Consider the following 21266-nt stretch of genomic DNA (forward strand, 5'->3'; position numbering starts at 1 on the left):
TCTAGTCTGACCCCCTTCAATGCAGGAATCTCAAGAAACAAGAGTCCAGCAGCTCCTCAAGGAGTCCGTTCCACCTTCCATTTCCCCCTGTATGTCTGGCTGAAATGAAACTAAACCCCAAAAACCTTCAGTGAGGACCAAAAGTGGGAGAATCGGTGCAGGAATGGGAACTTCCAGATTAATGGCGGGCCACAATTCCCGCCTTCCCTGACCAGTGTCTGAGGACGGTAGGAATTTGTGTCCCTGCACAGTGTTGAGGTGCCCTTTCTCAAGGGACAAAGATGTTTCTGTTTGTAAAGCACTTTGTGATCTGTGGCAGCGGAAGGATCTGAGACAGGCAGTATCATCGAGTTAAGGGAGCGAGCTTTGAGCCGGGGAGTCAGCAGTTCAAATGACCTCGCCTTGGCCATGGACTCTCTGGCTGGCCTTTGCAATCTCCGTTCCCCATCTGTAAAATGGGGGCAAACCCGTATCCGGTTCTGGGGAAATCATGAGGGATGCTCACATGTAACGTTTTAACGAGTATGCAACCTGGGTACGCAAAAAGCTGAGCTGTATCCTTGTAGAGTTATTCACATGTAACGTGGAAAAAAGTGTACGCAGTCTAAGTATCTGTACGCTGTAGGTTTGGTTGCGCTGGATGCAGGTAAAGAATAATAATAATAATAATTTATTATTTATACCCCACCCATCTGATTGGGTTTCCCCAGCCACCCTGGACGGCTTCCAACAAAATATTAAAATACAACAGTCCATCAAACATTAAAAGCTTCCCTAAACAGGGCTGCCTTCAGATGTCTTCTAAAAGTCTGGTAGTTGTTGTTCTCTTTGACATCTGGTGGGAGGGCGTTCCACAGGGAGGGCGCCACTACCAAGAAGGCCCTCTGCCTGTAACTTGGCTTCTTGCAGTGAGGGAACTGCCAGAAGGCCCTTGGAGCTGGACCTCAGTGTCCAGACAGAACGATGGGGGTGGAGACAGAGGAAGCCGCTCGGGCGCCTGGGGCGGCGCACCCAGGGGTGGGGCATGCCACCCATAGGGGCAGGGCGCACCGCGGGGCCTCCAGAGTCTGCCTGCCTCCTCCCACTCAGCCACCCTACAGCTTGGGGGGGGGGGGAGAGACAGTGGGCGAACCGTTTGGGCAGTGCGGAGCCTGCGTGCACCCAAGCCACCGCGTCTCTCCCAGGAGAAACGCCCTCCCATCAGATGTCAAGGAAATAAACAGCTATCTGACTTTTAGAAGACATCTGAAGGCATCCCTGTTTAGGGAAGTTTTTAATGTTTCATGTTTTATTGTGCTTTTAATATTCTGTTGGGAGCTGCCCAGAGTGGCTGGGGAAACCTAGCCAGGTGGGTGGGGTATAATTAATAAATTATTATATTATTAAGGTCCCAGGTTAAACTCCCCATGGCATCTCCAGGCAGGGCTAGGAGATGCTGCCAGCCCGTGTTGACAATACTGAGCTACAGGGGCCAATAGTGTGGCTCGGTCAAAGGCAACTTCCTATGACTTTCCTATCCGTTTGGGTCCTTGGCGCTGAGAGTTTTGAAGGCGAGGGGGCACCCTAGTCGCCCAGGCCCCATTCCTTACCCAAAGGCGCGCCCTCCCTTCTAGGCGGGCCACATGCACTTTCATAGAAGCACCTTCTCTCTTTTTCTTTCTTTTGCTTCGTACCGCGACACTAAACAGGCTCCGTTCTGTTTGTCGAGACAGGCGAGAAGCCGTATCGCTGCAGCATCTGCGGGGCCCAGTTCAACCGGCCGGCCAACCTGAAGACCCACACGCGGATCCACTCGGGAGAGAAGCCCTACAAGTGCGAGACCTGTGGGGCGAGGTTTGTGCAGGTGGGTAGTTGGTAGGTGGAGGATTTGGCCGTATTAGCAGAACTTGAGTGATACTTGTAAACACAACAAACACCGTTTGTGGAGTAGACGGGAACAATATTAAAGAATATAAAATTGTGCGGGGGGAAAACAATGACAGTATAAACAGTACAATGAGAATGATTGGAAGACTTGTTTTGTCAGAAGTTTTTTTTATTTAAGTGTTTATTTAAGTATTACAGTGGTACCTCTAGATATGAACGGGATCCATTCCAGAGCCCCGTTCGCATCTAGAAGCAAACGTAACTAGCAACGGCACGTCTGCGCAAGCGCACGTCGCTTTTCATCACTTCTGCGCATACGTGTGACATCATTTTGAGCATCTGCGCATGCGCAAGCAGCGAAACCCGGAAGTAATGCGCTCCATTACTTCCGGGTTGCCGCGGAGCGCAACTCGAATGCGCTCAACTCGAAGCATATTCAACCCGAGGTATGACTGTAATTAGGAAGATTAAGGGTTTTTTTATGCACATAAATCTGCTTTTTCTTCTTTCCCCCCCCCCCTGTGTTTTCTTCTTTTCTTTTTTCTTAATTCTTTTTTCTTTAATTTTCTTTTTGTAGTATGAGATTGTAAATTCTTTGTATATGTGTGTAATTTAAATTAATAAAGATTATTCAAAAGAGAGAGAGAGAGAGAATTTGGCCCTTCTGGAACCTCTTTGCCAGCACCAAAGGGGGTCTTTCTTTTGTGTCTTTTAAATTTTGTAATATAATCTTTATTGCATTTTTAAAATTTACAAAAAAAGAAAAATTCATCTTTACACCCACGTATACTAAAAAGAAAATAAAATACATAAAAGAAAATTATAAAAAGGAAAAGATATTTGTCAAATACACAAAATTATTTAAGGATTACAAACCATAATTTGAATATTCTATACACAAAATTCCTAGAAAGAAGTTACCTTCATATTTCTTCTTTCCTCCCCTCCCCTTACAGTCACATTCTTTCTGTTCCCCGAAACTGGTTTGAGTCCCTTATATGTTTATTGACTTCCCTCTAACTCTTTGCGGCTTCAACACTTCTCTTACATTTAAGTAATCTCTATTCAGTTATAAAAAGAAAATTCCCTTATTCCTGTGAAGTTAATCTAGGCACACAACCAAGTATCGTTATTGGAGCCATATTTTGTCTGGTAGCTTTTAAAGCAATCCCATTCTTTTTTTTAACCTTGTCGCCTGAGCGGTTTCTTATTAATCCTGTTTCTTTTGACACCCCAAACGAACTCGTGGAAACCGCCCCTCTTGACACCTGTATTCCTTTCGCCAGGTAGCACACCTGAGAGCTCATGTGCTGATACACACCGGCGAGAAGCCCTACCCGTGCGAAATCTGTGGGACCCGATTCCGGCATCTGCAGACCCTCAAAAGTCACCTGCGAATCCACACTGGGGAAAAGCCCTACCATGTAAGTCGTGGCCTCCGAATGCCCCGTGGCTGGAGATTCCTTCGTTGCAGGAGGTTAGACTAGATTTCCCATGGGGTCCCTTCCAATTCTACAATTCTAGGATCTTGTAAGCCAGGCTTTGCCAAGCTGGTGCTTTCCTCCAGCAGCTAGCCGTGGCCAAAAACCTGGATGGCTTTAAAAGTCGTGGTTTTATTAATTCTCAGGCCACAGGCCATTCGTGTATAAGATTAATAGGTATAGCGCAGAAACGCACAATATAAAATACTGTATAAAATCACATTGCTACTTAGAAGTATGCATCTTAAAAATGCTGCATAAATCACATGTAACATAGATAAAACTTACATATCGAAAGCACTAAATTTAATACAGAGACAAAGCATTGCTTATTGAAAGGTAAAGGGACCCCTGACCGTTAGGTCCAGTTGTGGACGACTCTGGGGTTGCGGCGATCATCTCGCTCTATAGGCCGAGGGAGCTGGCATTTGTCCACAGACCGTTTTCCCGGGTCATGTGGACAGCATGACTAAGCCACTTCTGGTGAACCAGAGCAGCGCACAGAAACACTGTTTACCTTCCCGCCAGAGCGGTACCTATTTATCTACTTGCACTTTGTGCTTTCGAACTGCTAGGTTGGCAGGAGCTGGGACCGAGCAACGGGAGCTCACCCCGTCGCGGGGATTCGAACCGCCGACCTTCTGATCGGCAAGTCCTAGGCTCTGTGGTTTAACCCACAGCGCCACCCATGTCCCATATACATAGCTTGGCTTAGTTAGTTAGTCAGTCTAGGCACAACCAAACTTTCATATCTGAGCCCTGCTTGTATAAATATTCATTTAAGCATTCCCATTGCTTCTGAATTATAATTTTTGGTTTATGCCTTATTAAATCCTTCCGTTTTGCTAACTCCAGGTACTCACATAGTTTACTTAACCATTCCCATTTTGTTGGGATATAATTTCCTTTCCAATGACTGGCTACCAACATTCCCGCTGCTGCTGTTGCAGACAGAAAGACAAGACAAGACAATTTATCCCTGTTGTTATCAGAGCCCTGATCTGACGCCTTTTCGCTTTTTCTCCTCTCCCCTCCCTCCAGTGTGAAAAGTGCAACCTGCACTTCCGCCACAAAAGCCAGCTGCGCCTGCACTTGCGCCAGAAGCACGGCGCCATCACCAACACCAAGGTGCAGTACCGTGTCTCGACAGTGGAAGGCGCCGCTGAGCTCCCGAAGGCTTGCTGAAGGAAGGAAGCTGTTTCTCGGGGAAAGAGGGTCTGGCTTAGGAGGAGGAGGAAGGGCAGTGGGGGCGATGTCCAAAGCAAACTTGTAACACTTTAGGGGGGGGGACGGGACAAAAACTTTATTATTCTTTAGTGTCACACAATGGAGTGCCTCTCGAAGCCCGGAGTGCAGTTGCAGAGGAGGAAGAGAGAAATAGTATAATGACACGGGTTTTACATTTCCTTTTTGTTTTTTCCTGCTTCCCAGTTATGTGAATTTTCAAAAAAGTATATATATATCTATATATCTCTCTATATATATCTATATATATATATAGTCAGAGCGACATTTTGTGTGTATGTGTGCGTGTGCGTGCGTGTGTGTTTACGTGCAAGAGAGTTTGGGTTTTGGAGCTGGGGGGGGGGGGGGAAGAACCCCCGTCTTTTAAAAGTCTGCGCAGCAAAAGGCCAGACCCTTTCGCAGCCAGGAGACGAGGAATGTAGATTGTTTCATGGGAACAAATTGTTATTTCTTTTTTTCTTTTTCTTTTTGCAAATGAAATTGTGTGTTTTTTAACGAGAGAGCGGGGTGGTGGCGGCGGGCGGGGAGATTGTATATGCTATCAGAGTGGAGAGGGCTTTAACTTTTTAACCAAAGGTGATGGAATCTATGGCAGAGTTGTAAATATATGAATATATATATATATAAATAAATATATAAAAAATATAAACCTTTAAAAAAGAGATATTAAATGCATATATATATATATATATATATATATATACACACACACACACACACACACACAGACACACACACACATATATACATATATATATATGCATTAAAGTCTCCTGCAAGGCCTCTGCAGGCGGATGGCTGATCCGGGAGTCTTTATTGTGACAAAGCACTTAACAAGATATTTTAAAAGTATTGCATCTGTATTAGTGAGAAAATATTTTGTCTAAGAGCATTGAGTGTGTATTTGTATTTTTTGCAAGTGAAGGTTTACAATTTACAAAAAAAAGAGTGTGTATTAAACCAACAAAGCTGCAGAAGGAATTTAAAATAATTTAAAAAATGTAATTTTGTGTTCTGTTTTCCTTCTTTCTTTCTTTCCTTTCCCCCAGTCTGTATATATGTACAATGTTCGTTTGGGGTTTTATTTTTATTTCTCTTTTTTTTTTGCGTTTTCTCACAGTGCCTTTCTTTTCGACTAAATTAGAGCCCAGTTTTGAGGTACGGTGTCGCTATAAAGGGGGTCGTTGCAGACTCTTGATGGAGAATGTCAGGTGTTGTTGTTTTTTTTAAGATAATAATAATTTGGTCTCATTTTATACACTTGTGTTACAATCAGTCAATCTCGGGTGACAGGGTTTGGGGGTGTGTCAAACTGCATTAATGCGTTCTGTAAAATATAGCTGTACAAATTCAAAAATAAAACGGCAGAAAGCAACCATGAGCAAGGCTGTGTGGTGTGTTTCTTCTCCTTCCTACCTGCCCCAGCAGCTGTTTCTTGAGAAGGCATCCCTTTGTGCCAGTTCAAGGTCCAATTCAGCCTTCCTCAACCTGGTGCCCTCCTGGTCCCCAGAATTCAAACTCTCACCCATTCCCAGCCAGCAAGACCATTCAACTTCAGCCTCTCATGTTGCCTGGAGCTGATGGGAAGCGGAGGATGCAGGGACAAGTCTTGAAAGTGATTCCTCCTAACCCATCGGTAGGCAAGCTAAGGTCCAGGAGCCGGATCTGGTTCAATCACCTTCTCAATCCGGCCCGCGGATGGTCCGGGAATCAGCATGTTTTTACATGAGTAGAATGTGTCCTTTTATTTAAAATGCATCTCTGGGTTATTTGTGGGGCATAGGAATTTGTTCATTCCCCCCCCCCCAAATATAGTCTGGCCCCCCACAAGGTCTGAGGGACAGTGGACCGGCCCCCTGCTGAAAAAGTTTGCTGACCCCTGTCCTAACCTGACTGAGTGGGTTCTGGTGTATCCACACGTATCAGTCAAATGCTATCTCACAGATGACAAAAGTTGTAACTTCAAGATGACAGAGTGACCCTGCTTCCCTTCCACTCTGAATACCAAGGCATGGTCAGCTGAACCATACAGAAATAAAAACCAGTCCACATGTATTAATTTGTGAAATCCTCTCTTCACGAGCAACTTCTCACCCCCTGGTAAGAAGGTTAACCACTTCCAGAGGGGCTGGAGCTCTGTTCATCTCTCACAGGAAACACAACAAAGAATCTTGTGGCATCCTAAAGACTAAACAAATTTATTATAGGTTAAGCCAATGGTTTCTAAACTTTTTCACCCTCCCCCCTACAAGTGCCATATATTCATCCCCAGTGGCTCCTACCCTGTAAAAAGCATTATTCAGAATAGTGGTTTGCACAAACCACTAAGGAAGATACTGACTCAATAAAATTCGAAGTAGTTGCAACTTCACTGAAAACTGGTCGCTTCATCTGCCCCAGCTGCAACAAACTATGTCTCTCCTGTATTGGTCTCTACAGCCACAGGTTTGACTTCACCCCTCAAGGCGCATTTTCCACTGTCTCCTGAGACAGACAGATGCCAACAAGTACAGTCGTACCTCGGAAGTCAAACAAAAGCCGTTCCGGAAGTCCGTTTGACATCCAAAACGTTCAGAAACCAAGGCACAGCTTCCAATTGGTTTCTGATTGCACAGGGGCACCGAAAACAATAGAAGAAGCCACACCGGACGTTCGGCTTCCAAAAAACATTTGAAAACCGGAACACTCACTTCCGGTTCTCGATAGCTTGGGAGCCGGAACATTTGACTCCCAAGGGATTTGGGAGCCGAGGTACAACTGTAAAACTATTTAGCTTAATGAATTCAACGGAATTAATGAACTTGATCCAGTGATAGCAGTTTTCCAAAGTCCGGTAGCCATTTATACCTTTATCTTCCAATAGCTGTGGCCGCTTGGCTCTTAGCACCTCCCCTAGGTAACCCTCACTGTCACCTTTGGGAACCACCAATTTAAGATTTGGGGACAACAGCATGAACACAGCTGATGAAGGGAAAACTTATAGTCTGTGAAAACTTATAGCATAACCAGATAGATAGATAGATAGATAGATAGATAGATAGATAGATAGATATAGTAATTTTTATTAATTTTCCACATTTTTAACATCCTCACAATATTAATTTTTCATTTCCACTTAATAGGTTCTTTTGAACCTTTGAACTCCCCTCCACCCCTCCATGGGTTCTTTCTTTATCCCCTAATCACCTGCATCTTTTACGTTTTCCAAATCATTATATAAATCATCAGTAAAATATAGTAGACTTTCACATTACAAGTACCTTCACATTCCCGCCAGTGTCTTTACATTTTTACAGTGATCTTTTAAATAAGGCACGCATTTGTTCCAGTCCTTTTCAAATGCTTGATCTTCCTGGTTTCGGATCTTTCCCGTCAGTTTCGCCATTTCCGCATAGTCCATCAGTTTCGCTTGCCACTCCTCTTTCGATATACCAAGAAAAAAGCACACCAAGAACTCAGGCCAGACAGGGCCCTGTTTCGATGTATTCACCTTCATCAGCTGGAAGTATCAAATATTACATGAAAATACATTTAAATTCTAAATTATCATAAATTATAAAACAGTCATAAATTATAAAACAGTATTATATAACATTTGGTTCCTTAACTAATTTTTAAAGGGTCATGTAAGTTTGAAGAATTCTATAGACATATCCTCTTATTTTCTACTTTTCTCAGAGATAACAACTGAAAATAATCCATATTAATGAATTACATGTGTTTTGTAAACTAAGAAAATCTTTAATAAAAATACGTTAAAAAAATAATTGGCGAGCCCTGCTACGTTGCTCCCAAAGGCTCAGAATCGTACGTCACACTGGAAACTATGCAGATTTACACCAGGCAGCAAAACGTGAGTTTTTTCTGGGTCGAGGGGAAGCTTATAGTTTGACGATAATTATTCCCGATTTATTTTCTGAGAGGCAAGGGGCATTTCAGCTGCAACATCCGCCAAAGCAAAGTGGCCCAGTTATTTGTCTACCCTCCAGCCAATGCAATTCTGGGCTGCATCAATAGGAGTATAGCAGCTAGATCAAGGGAAGTAATAGTGCCACTGTATTCTGCTCTGGTCAGACCTCACCTGGAGTACTGTGTCCAGTTCTGGGCACCACAGTTCAAGAAGGACACTGACAAACTGGAACGTGTCCAGAGGAGGGCAACCAAAATGGTCAAAGGCCTGGAAACGATGCCTTATGAGGAACGGCTAAGGGAGCTGGGCATGTTTAGCCTGGAGAAGGGGAGGTTAAGGGGTGATATGATAGCCATGTTCAAATATATAAAAGGATGTCACATAGAGGAGGGAGAAAGGTTGTTTTCTGCTGCTCCAGAGAAGCGGACATGGAGCAATGGTTCCAAACTACAAGAAAGAAGATTCCACCTAAACATTAGGAAGAACTTCCTGACAGTAAGAGCTGTTCGACAGTGGAATTTGCTGCCAAGGAGTGTGGTGGAGTCTCCTTCTTTGGAGGTGTTTAAGCAGAGGCTTGACAACCATATGTCAGGAGTGCTCTGATGGTGTTTCCTGCTTGGCAGGGGGTTGGACTCGATGGCCCTTGTGGTCTCTTCCAACTCTATGATTCTATGATTCAGTCGACAGTCAGATCCCTTCACGCACAGCAACCATGGTGAAGAATATACTGGAACGTTGAAAAACATCCAGCGTGGTAGAGTGGTAAGAGCACCAGACTAAGACCAGGGAGACCCGGGTTCAAATCTCCACTCACAGATTCATAGAATGGTAGAGTTGGACACTTGCCAGATGACTTTTAGCCCCCGCCCCCCTCTCTCAGCCCACCTCACAGGGTTGTTGTGATGACAACATGTGTGTGGAAAAGAACCATATACTGTATACCACTTTGAGCTCCTCTGAGGATGGATGGAGTGGTATCATTTTGGACTCACAGCTGTCCATGGAGGCACAGGTCAAATCTGTGTCCATGGCAGCTGTTTACCAGCTCCATCTGGTACACAGGATGAGACCCTCCCTGCCTGCTGTCTGTCTCACCAGAGTGGTGCACGCTCTAGTTATCTCCCACTTGGACTACTGCAATGCGCTCTACGTGGGGCTACCTTTGAAGGTGACCCGGAAACTACAACTAATCCAGAAAGCGGCAGCTAGACTGGTGACTGGGGGCGGCTGCAGAGACCACATAACACTGGTATTGAAAGACCTACACTGGCTCCCAGTATGTTTCCGAGCACAATTCAAAGTGTTGGTGCTGACCTTGAAAGCCCTAAACGGCCTCAGTCCAGTATACCTGAAGGAGCGTCTCCACCCCCATCGTTCTGCCCAAACACTGAGATCCAGCTCCGAGGGCCTTCTGGGGGTTCCCTCCCTGCGAGAAGCCAAGTTACAGGGAACCAGGCAGAGGGCCTTCTCGGTGGTGGCACCCGCCTTGTGGAACGCCCTTCCACCAGATGTCAAAGAGAACAATACCAGACTTTCAGAAGACATCTGAAGGCAGCCCTGTTTAGGGAAGCTTTTAATGTTTGATGTATTATAGTATTTTAATATTTTTTTGGAAGCCGCCCAGAGTGGCTGGGGAAGCCCAGTCAGATGGGTGGGGTATAAATAATAAATTATTATTATTATTATTATTATTATTATTATTATTATTATTATTATATCATTTTGATAAAATGGCCACACTGCTTTTTGAGAGTCCTTCTCCACAAAAGCAGCTTGTGGCAATATTTCAAGCCCTAGCAGTACTGCAAAATAAAACTGTCCAAAGTCCATTTCAAGGGTCTAATCTAGCCGGCCCTCATGCATGTTCACTTCATCAAATCTGGCCCTCTTTGAAAAAAGTTTGGGCACCCCTGGGCTAATCAAATGCCACTGGCAGCACAAATGACAATTTCCACTACAACCACAAGGTGGCAGATTGAGGCAAGATTTAAGTATCATGTGAAGAGTAAATATGTTTTGGGGGGGTAACTTTACTTGAATGGGGATGCAGTTAACTAACTAGACCCACTGAAATTAATGAACATTACCATGCATTTCAATGAGTCTACTCGGAGTCTTCTTTCTTTTTTGGCGATCTCTCGTAGCTGAGTAAGATGGTACTCATCTTGCCCCAACCTACATCCTTTTGCATGGTGCTTAACTCTTCTTCTTTGGCGATCCCTCATAGCCAAGTAAGATTATCTTCCATAAACACAGTTTTAGCAGTGAGTCCATAAGTGACTGTGGAGGCCAATTCTGGACCCACACGTCCTTCCACAGTGGGGACATGGGTTTCCGGGCAAGAGTTGATCACGGTGTGGATTTGCTAAGGGTGCCTTCTTCTTAGCACGTTTCTCCCTTGCCTCTGAGTTCGAGCATAATGCCGGTGGTCAACAAAAGAGGTTTGAAGACTGTCTCAAGGCAAATCTTTAAAAATGTAGTATAAACACCGACAACTGGGCAACATTGGCCTGCAAGCGCTCCAGTTGGAGAACAGCCTTTACCAAAGGTATCAAGGGCTTTGAAGACACTTGAACTCAGGACGAAAGAGTGAAACGCATGCTTGGCAAATCCACACCGTGATCAACACCCGCCCAGAAACCAATGTCCCCACTGTGGAAGGAAGTGTGGATCCAGAATTGGCCTCCACAGTCACTTACGGACTCACTGTTAAAACCGTGTTTATGGAAGACAACCTTACTCAGCTACAAGGGATCGCTAAAGAAAAAGAAGAAGATACATTTTACACAGCGCTTTTACATTACATTCCAACAGGTCGCAAAGATCAAATTCTTGCAACTGCAGAGCAAGTATTATGTGGCGCCCGTGACAATGCCAGTTTTGCAACAGTAGCGGCAAATCCATATAGGAGACAATTATGGTGCCAAAGCAGGCTGTTGCAGTCACTCTAATGTTCAACTCAAGAAAAATTATGATATAAAAAAAAAGGTTGAATGCCTGCTATAGAGCCTGATACCCAGTGGAGGGCAGAGGAGTACCTGATTTCTCCAACATCAGACAAGAGCTGCTTAGCTCAAAGAATCTTCAGCTGCTCTTAATATTTCTGCACTGCACCGAATATTCAGTAGGCCACCAGACATCCAAGCACCCTAGATTTGAAATGGCCCTTATTTTGCTCTCAAAGTTGGTCCAGGTGATTTGGCCGGGATATGAAGCGCAGACAAGTGATGGGCAGAACAATCTAGCGATATGAAACAGAAGGGCAGGGAAAATTACCCAGAAACATAAACTCGAAATAAATAAACAAAAACCAAAAGTTTAGGAAGGGTTGTCATCTTTACAGCGCCAAGTCTGCTGAGAGGGGACAAATTAAGGGGCTCCCGAGAATTTAACTAAGAATTGATAAGTCTAATTGCTGGAGTAAAAAAGGTAAAGGTAAAGGACTCCTGGACGGTTAAGTCCAGTCAAAGGCGACTATGGGGTTGCAGCACTCATCTTGCTTTCAGGCCAAGGGAGCCGGCGTTTGTCTACAGACAGCTTTCCAGGTCATGTGGCCAGCAGGACTAAACCGTTTCTGGCACAATGGAACACAGTGGTGGAAACCAGAGTGCACAGAAACACTGTTTACCTTCCCACCGCAGCAGTACCTATTTATCTACTTGCACTGGTGTGCTTTTGAACTGGCAGGTTGGCAGAAGCTGGGACGGAGCAACGGGAGCTCACCCCGTAGTGTGGATTCAAACCACCAACCTTCCGATCGGCAAGCCCAAGAGGCTCAGTGGCTTAGAGCACAGCGCCACCCGCGTCCCCTAATTGCTGGAGTATTGCTCCGCTGAAATGATTTATGCAAATTTCTGGGAATCCGTAGCCCTCAACAGAGAACATAGTCAGGGCATATCTGAAGGGCCTGGCCTGCTCTGGTCCATGGGGTCACGAAGAGTCGGACACGACTGAAGGACTAAACAACAACAACAGCCTGGAGAAGAAAAGAGAAATGGATGATATGAGAGCCATCTTCAAATATCCAAAGGGTTGTCACTTGGAAGAGGGAACAGATTTGTTTACTTCTGCCCCAGAGGGTACGACCTGGACCAATGGCTTCAAGTTACAAGAAAGGACATTCTGACTCAACATCAGGAAGAGATTTCTGATGGTAGGAGCTGTTTATAGGTGGAACGGACTCCCTCAGGAGGTGGTGGGTTCTCCTTAATTGGAGATTTTAAAGCAGAGTTTGGGTGGCCATCTGTCATGGATGCTTTGGTTGAGATTCCTTCATCACAAGGGGGTTGGACTGTATGGGTCTTGGGATCCCTCCAAACTCTACTATTCTGTGATTTTTTGTGGTGCCCATAAGAGCCTATGCCCAATTAAAAGGTAAAGGGACCCCTGACCATTAGGTCCAGTCGTGACCGACTCTGGGGTTGCGGTGCTCATCTCGCTTTATTGGCTGAGGGAGCCGGCATACAGCTTCTGGGTCATGTGGCCAGCAGGACTAAGCCGCTTCTGGCGAACCAGAGCAGCGCACGGAAATGCCGTTTACCTTCCCGCCGGAGCGGTACCTATTTATCTACTTGCACTTTGACGTGCTTTTGAACTGCTAGGTTGGCAGGAGCAGGGACCGAGCAACGGGAGCTCACCCCATCATGGGGATTCGAACCGCCGACCTTCTGATCGGCAAGTCCTAGGCTCTGTGTTTTAACCCACAGCGCCACCCACGTCCCTATGCCCAATTAGTACCAGTAATAAACTGGTAGAGTGAACACACACTCATCTAATGAGTCCTTTCCAGACATTTTCAGAACAGCAGCCAGGAACGTAAAACATAAATTTAGGGGAAATGTGCCGTAATCCATGTGATAAAGCATGTGGTGATTTTAATTTTGGGGAGGCAGGGGATTTAGCATTTGCTACAGAAATCGAGGTGTCATGGAGTTTTCACAGCTCCAGACAAACAGCAATTAGATATTTCCAGCCCTTGCACAATTTTTGAGCTTCAGACCAGAGATCAAAGGGGAGAGCCATGTGTGTTGTCCCACTTTGGGTGATCATTAATCCACTCCGCTTCCCCATCCATGTCAACAGGGAGGAAAACATTGCATTTTGAAAACACTAATGAGCCTGGGTAACATTTCCCTAACAATGAAGTAAAATCCTTAAAAAATGCTAAATTAAAAGAAAGAAAGTGACGCCTATCGTCTCCCTCACTTGCTTTGTGTTTATTATGCGCAACGCTGAAATCTCATATCGAGGAGACCACCCTCCTCCTTAACTTGTGACCAACAGAGTCTGGATTCCAGACACAACTTCAACTGTTCACTTTACTCCAGGAGGGCTAGAGGCTGAGCGTCACCTTGTCCCCAGGTGTGTATGTGTTGGAACAGAATAAAATGGAAATAAAAAGTGAATTAAAAAATAAAGGAATAAAGGAAATACTAAGTATCAATCTCTCTCTATCTATCTATCATCTAGCTATCTGTGTGTGTGTGTGTGTGTGTGTGTGTGTGTGTGTGTGTATGAAAACAACTAAATTCCATATTTGCTTGTCTAGTATATAGACATATGGGTGGCGCTGGCTCCGGGCTGCTGAGACTGCCACTGCCCCTGCCAAGGGGGAACGGGGGACGCCCGGCGTGTCAACTGGGGGAACCACTGACACACTCACCCCGTGACCCAAATTGAGCCGGGAGCAAGAGCGCCCGGCCACCCGGCTGACTTCCCAGTGGCGTTCTGGGGCTAGGAAAACCCCTGAGCGGACGCAGGGAGGAGGAGGAGAGGAGAAGGAGAAGGAAGAGGAAGAGGAAGGAGAAAAAAGAGGGGAGCCCAGACCTTGCCGTGCTGCCGCTGCCACCGCTGAGGAGGAGAGGTAGGAGAACACTGGGAGGAAAAGGACACATGGCCAAGCCCAGGCCTGACCCAAGCCTACTCCATGGCAGCTAGCTCTCCAAGAGAGCAGGCCAGGGCCCAGAGGAAGGCTGCCCGAAAGAGGAGACCACAGAAGAGAAGATATTTTTTTAAAGGTTTTTTTGTTTAAAAGAAGTACCGTATTTTTTGCTCTATAAGACTCACTTTTTCCCTCCTAAAAAGTAAGGGGAAATGTGTGTGCATCTTATGGAGCAAATGCAGGCTGCACAGCTATCCCAGAAGCCAGAACAGTAAGAGGGATCGCTGCTTTCACTGGGCAGCGATCCCTCTTGCTGTTCTGGCTTCTGAGATTCAGAATATTTTTTTTCTTGTTTTCCTCCTCCAAAACCTAGGTGCGTCTTGTGGTCTGGTGCGTCTTATAGAGCGAAAAATACGGTAGTAACTTTTTTTCTCTTTTCAAAAAAAAAAAAGTCTCCCCGGATTCTTTGAAAAAAATCTGGTAACCTTCCTCAAGACAGAGCCCTGTATTCCCAAACAGACAGTACGTGTTTGACTCCATCCCACAAAATAGTGGCAGTCTGGAGTCATCCCTTTGTAAGATCCAGTTTTACCTCTCCTTACCTTTGCGAATTTGTTTGGGACATTTACACCAAAACTTAGGTGTCCACTTAAAATGGGAGACGTGTGTACGTCTAACAAAAACTTCAGTGCACAAAGTGGTTCCCAGGTTTCTTAGCGCAGGGTGAATTTTTGTGTCTGGGAACCTCTACATAGGTTCCTTCCTCATTTTCCTCTCAGTCTCCAGTAATTGAATTTACGCAACATCCAGGATCGTGCCCTGCTTTCTGTTTGCCTCAATGAATATTGATGCCGCATTTATCCTTAGTTAATATTCATTATGAAGAAGAAATCACATCTATTCACATTTAATTACATCCTCCGCGGTAAACAAATCAAGACCCATTAGAAAGAGTTCTTAGCCCACCCAAACAATCCACACTTGAAGAAAGATGACACTAAATTTTACATCCCACAAACAGGACTCAGCCAAAAAGAAAAAAAGAAAGGAAGCAGGATAAATGTGTTCCCCTGAAACAAGGATTAATTATAAAATTAATGGTAGCACAGAAGTTTGGAACGGCCGGGGTTTGGAAATTGAGCCTGGAGTATTGTGTCTGGGCGCCACAGTTCAAGAAGGATATTGATGAGCTGGAACAAGGCAAGCTCACCCATGAGGCATTTTGAGGAGACTGTCTTGGGTAACAGGATCCATGGGTGCAGAAGATCCTGGTGTAGATCTTTAACCCACCCCCTTTGCTCGTGATTGAGATCTTCACTCACCCCTTCTTCCCTGGTGGGGATGCCATTTTGTGGTTTCGCCAGCGCAGAGGTGGAACCTGTGCAGAGGAGGGCGACCAAGGTGACCAAGGGTCTGGGAACCAAGCCTGATGAGCAACAGTCGAAGGAGCTGGGTATGTTTATAGCCGGGGGGGGGGAGTGAGGGCCCTCTTCTAATACCTGAAGGGCTGCCACGTGGAAGATGGAGGAAGCTTGTTTTCTGCTGCTCCGGAGGGTAGGACCCAAACCAATGGATTCAAATGACAAGGAAGGAGATTCCGACTAAATATTAAGAAAAACTTTCTGATGTTAAGAGCTGTTTGACAGTGGAATGGATCACCTCAGAAAGAGGCAGACCGTGCTGGGCCTGGGGGTAACCCATGAAACGCGGTCCAGGACTGGTCCAGAATCTGAAGGTTCCACTGGGAGTCATACCAACAGGGCCAAGGCAGGAAACCAGGCAAGGACAGGTACAGGATCCCAGGCAGGATCTAGCATACAGCAATGCTGCTCCCTCAACCTGGGGCAGAGTCCGACAGCCTTTTATCTTTGTTGGGGTAGTGGGCGGTCCTGATCCCCTGGCGACTCACCTCCCTATCTCTCCCGAAGGCGAGCTCTCCTCCTACGAGTACTCAGGTCTCTCCTTCTCTCAGACCTCAGTCTCTGCAGCTCGGGAGACGTCGGTGGGTTACTAGACCCAGGGGCCGCCTCAGCCTCCCCTGACCCAACTGGTAGTGGAGCAGCTGTAAGTGATGGCCCAGCTGGAGGCAACGAGGTCCTCCCCGCATCTGGAGCCAGGGCAGGCTCAGGCCCCTGACTCGGCCCAGCTGGTGTTTGTTGCAGGGGAACCTGTGCAGACTGGGGCTCTTCAGAACCAGGCCCCAGACTTGGTTCAGATGATGCCTGAAGCGAAGGATCTGGTGCAGACTGAAACTCCTCTGGTTCCGAGTCTGAACCCGAGTCCCAGGCCATCACACTGACTCTCCTTCCTTGGAGCTATTTCAACACAGGTTGGGTTGCCATCTACCAGGGATTCCTTAGGTGTGAATCCTGCATGGTGGTGTTTGGACTAGACGACCCTTTGTGTCCCTTCAAGCTCTAGAATTCTATGATCCTATGAGTACAGAGCCCCCTCAACCCAGGCCCAAATTGGTCCAAAGTTGCTGCCAGATCTAGAAGGGCTCCTCACTCCTTTGAATCCTCCATACCACCAGAAACACTCTCCCTTCCTTTTTCAATCCAAATTTATTCAGCAGCAGTACTCACAGTGCTTCCATTAGACTTCCCTGAGCTCCACATTGCTCTCTGGCTCATTGATATGAGACTGCCTTGCACCAGGGGCAGAGCCTTGCTCCTTATGTTCTTGGGCAAAGCTTTGGCGCTAAATATGCTCCTCAGGAACTGGGCTATGCTTCACCTTTTGACTCTTGCTTCCTGATGAGGCCTAGAGATTGTTAAGTATAATTGCTTGATTGACACTGAACTGAAGAATGCTAACACTGGGGATTTTCCATGGCAGCAAACTTAGAGCCCTCTGAGCTTCCACTAGTTGATAGTGATGTCCCCTGCTCCAAACTGAGTGTTTAACTTTAGATCATGTGATGAATGTATTCCACTGCAAATTCACCATCTTAGAGGGGTGTGTGTGACTGTTTTATTTGTTCCCAGGCTCTGTGGGAGAAGGATGCGACCATGAATCTCTCACAGGAGCTCACGGCCTTGGACTGGAATGTAAGCTAATGGAGCCTGTGTGAGAGAGAACTATGTTTGTCAGTTCTGATTAGAAGTTATTTTATTTCTCAGAAGATGAACCTATGTCTTGGTCAGGCATATTTCTTAAGGAATCATTTGGATATATCTTTGATTGTTTTGTTTCTATTTTGAAGAAGTTCTGGTAGTGAAGCTTCAGAGAATGCTTATGAGTCTGGACAATGTTTTATTCCTAAAACAGTCAGTTTTTGTGCATCCAACCACTTCATGCTGTGCAATATTAATATCCGCAATAGAGACGTGTTAACCGTGTTTGTTGGCACACAAGAGCCCCCCAATCTCTAGGGAAGCGTTCAATGTTTGACGGACTAATATTTTGTTGGAAGCCACCCAGAGTGGCTGAGGAAACCCAGCCAGATGGGTGGGGTATAAATAAATTATTATTATTATTATTATTATTATTATTATTATTATTATTATTGAGTCTAGGCATCATCTCAACGAACTTCTCTGCAGTTCAGGGGGTTGGACTAAATGACCCTCGGGGTCCCTTCCAACTCTACAATTCTAAGTTTTGACTCTTCTTTGTGTCCAGATGTTTCCAAAACATTCAGTTTTCGTGTCATGAAATAAACGCCGCCAGGTTTCCTTTATCAGTGGGACTCAAACTGATTTTCCGAATCTGCTTCTGCTCTTCCTTCTCCCCGCCTCCCCTGCCGTTCATCTTCTCTTTCTTTTCTTAACTTTGACAAATTATCTGACCTGCATCATCAATTCATTATTCCCCTCTGCTGGACTTGATGCCCACACACATGTGAGGGAAGCCATAAAAGATTAAACTGACGTGGGCAGGGGAGGCCCAGACCTCAATGAAAAATTAACAGCCCTCTTGTCAGGAAAAGATATTGGCACATTCATAACGGATGAAGACTCCTCGGTGGGGAAGTGAAAACATGTTGCTTCCTTCATCTGGCGGTTAACCTTTTCACACCCAGCCAGACAAGCAGCCCCTTCCTCTCCAGTCTGCCTTGCCAGCGCCGAAGAAGAAGAAGAAGAAGAAGAAGAAGAAGAAGAAGAAGAAGAAGAAGAGTTTGGATTTGATATCCCGCTTTATCACTACCCGAAGGAGTCTCAAAGCGGCTAACAATCTCCTTTCCCTTCCTCCCCCACAACAAACACTCTGTGAGGTGAGTGGGGCTGAGAGACTTCAGAGAAGTGTGACTGGCCCAAGGTCACCCAGCAGCTGCAGGTGGAGGAGCGGAGACGCGAAGCTGGTTCCCCAGATTACGAGTCCACTGCTCTTAACCACTACACCACTGACCAGTGCCCAGCTTCCCAACAGAATCTCTACTGTTGAACTGGGATTGGGGTGGGGGGGTGGAATAGGGTGCAGTTTGCATCTGTGAACCTCCCTGAGACCTCTGGGTATTTGTTGTTGTTTAGTCGTTTAGTTGTGTCCGACTCTTCGTGACCCCCTGGACCAGAGCATGCCAGGCACTCCTATCTTTCACTGCCTCCCACAGTTTGGTCAAACTCATGCTGGTAGCTTCGAGAACACTGTCCCACCATCTCGTCCTCTGTCGTCCCCTTCTCCTTGTGCCCTCCATCTTTCCCAACATCAGGGTCTTTTCCAGGGAGTCTTCTCTTCTCATGAGGTGGCCAAAGTCTTGGAGCCTCAGCTTCACGATCTGTCCTTCCAGTGAGCACTCAGGGCTGATTTCCTTCAGAATGGAGAGTTTTGATCTTCTTGCAGCACCATAATTCATCATCATCATCATCATCATCATCATCATCATCATCATCATAATTTAAAGGCAACTTGACCTGACTCACAATTTTCTGAGACAATACTTGAACCAAAACAGAGCTATCCTTCGAAATCCACACTCCTTTGAATTTTGCAACGTGGTTCTCCAGCCAAGTCACGTGTACAAAAAATGCATGCAGCTGGGGACAATGTACAGAAGAATGCATGCATTAATGAAAGCAACATAAAAATGCAGTATAAATTGGTTTGCCAAAATGTGTCTCCTGTGGGAAGGAAATAATACTGAAGTCCACATGAAAATTCACCAGCAACTTGGTGCTATTACTGTTCTTGTTGTTGTGATTTTTAAATTATTTATCTATATCTATCTATCTATCACCTATCATCTATTTATCTATCATCTACATAGCTGTCATGTCAACGTTTCCCTTTTTTAAAGGAAAATTCCTTTATTCCGAATAGGATTCCTCACAAGAAAAGGGAAAAGTTGACAGCTATGATCATCTATCTATCTATCTATCTATCTATCTATCTATCTATCTATCTATCTAATGCAGAAGCATGGAGGGCTTAAGATTGAAAAAAATGAGAAACTGGGGGAACCCAAAAATTTCAGATTTTCCCATCCCTCCTTTGAGAGCCATGAGATTTCCCCAGGGCTTTGCGAAGCTCAGAGAGCACAATCTAGATTGCAGTTTTTCAGTTGCCTATTTTGTGTGACATCTGAACGGCATCACACAACTAAGGGGGAGTAGGACTGTGCTATGAACAGTCCCCACACCACAGCTTCCCTGCTCTTGACGTTCAGAATGTCTGATTTTGCAGAGCCTAAAGTATTTCATTTAAACACACACAAACAATCCCTGCATCTCTTTGAAATCTTTGTGCATCCTTGCAATCTTCTCATCTCCTAGTAAAGATGGCAATATTTTTGCTGCATTTTTTTTTTAACAAAAGAGCAGTGATTTCACTTTTCACATCTTAAAAAACTCTTGCCACCCGCTGTTCTAACTGAATGCATACCTAAGACATTCTGTCTCTTTGTCATGATCTGAAAATGCATACAACTGAGGGCTCAACCATGCTTCCTCCTGTCTCATTGCTTTCCCCCGGGAAAAACTGCTCTTTAGTGCTCAATTGGAGTAAACAGCAATTCGGGTTTTCCCCGATTCCCATTAATACTGATCTATCACTAAAGAGAGGGTTTGTGATTATGAATCATGGGGTAGGGAGAGTGTGTGTATGAATTCAACAGGCTTCTTTTATTTTTTGGGTTGTTATTTTGTTAATGCTGTTAATATTCTTTCACAGGTTATGAATGCTACGGGTCCAAGGGCCAAGATGGTAGTTTCTGCATGTGCTGTAGAGAGAAGTGAGGGGCAGATGGAGCTCATCCTAACCTGGGAAGGTAGCCCATCTAGGAGAAGGAAAACTCTGATTCAAAACCTCCACTGCCTTAGGGGATATCTTTGGAAGAAGAAAAAGACGCAGGAGGAAACCCTACATGAATCTGGAGTGGAGTCCCTAAGGCAGTTGGATGGTGCCTTGTACGCCTCCTTCCAGCAACTGCTGCAGCCAAACTGGTGCCAAACATCTCGCTCTGCTTTCCTTTGGACCACATCAGCGCGGCTGAAAACGAGGTCTTGTTGTCTGGGCAGATCAGGACCTCCAGACAGACTGCCCAGGCTTGTATCCCAAGAACGTCACTTTGGTGCTGCTAATGAAGTGGTTATGGGATGCGGGTGGCACTGTGGGTTAAACCACAGAGCCTAGGACTTGCCAATCAGAAGGTTGGCGGTTTGAATCCCCATGACGGGGTGAGCTCCCGTTGCTCGGTCCCTGCTCCTGCCAACCTAGCAGTTCAAAAGCACGAAGTTCAAGTAGATAAATAGGTACCGCTCTGGCGGGAAGGTAAACGGCGTTTCCGTGCATTGCTCTGGTTCGCCAGAAGCAGCTTAGTCATGCTGGCCACATGACCCGGAAGCTGTACGCCGGCTCCCTTGGCCAATAAAGCGAGATGAGCGCCACAATCCCAGAGTCGGCCATGACTGGACCTAATGGTCAGGGGTCTCGTTACCTTTACCTT

At 45.7% G+C, this 21266-nt stretch overlaps 1 protein-coding gene across 8 annotated transcripts in view; it reads left to right on the forward strand.

Moving 5' to 3' along the window:
* The window catches only part of BCL6 (BCL6 transcription repressor), an 83419-nt gene extending 77446 nt beyond the window's left edge, over positions 1–5973 (forward strand). For 4 of the 8 annotated variants that reach the window (XM_083612808.1, XM_083612806.1, XM_083612805.1 and 1 more), the window contains 3 exons: positions 1689–1843; positions 3153–3290; positions 4389–5973. In XM_083612808.1, coding sequence (XP_083468934.1) covers positions 1689–1843; positions 3153–3290; positions 4389–4532 — 437 coding nt within the window. In that variant the 3' untranslated portion in view covers positions 4533–5973. The remainder of the gene's footprint in view (positions 1–1688; positions 1844–3152; positions 3291–4388) is intronic. The other 4 variants (XM_083612812.1, XM_083612810.1, XM_083612811.1 and 1 more) reach the window with 1 other exon arrangement.
* The last annotated feature ends 15293 nt before the right edge of the window (positions 5974–21266 follow it).

This window comes from Podarcis filfolensis (genome assembly GCF_964270895.1).
Source record: "Podarcis filfolensis genome assembly, chromosome: 5".
Classification (NCBI taxonomy): Eukaryota; Metazoa; Chordata; class Lepidosauria; order Squamata; family Lacertidae; genus Podarcis; species Podarcis filfolensis.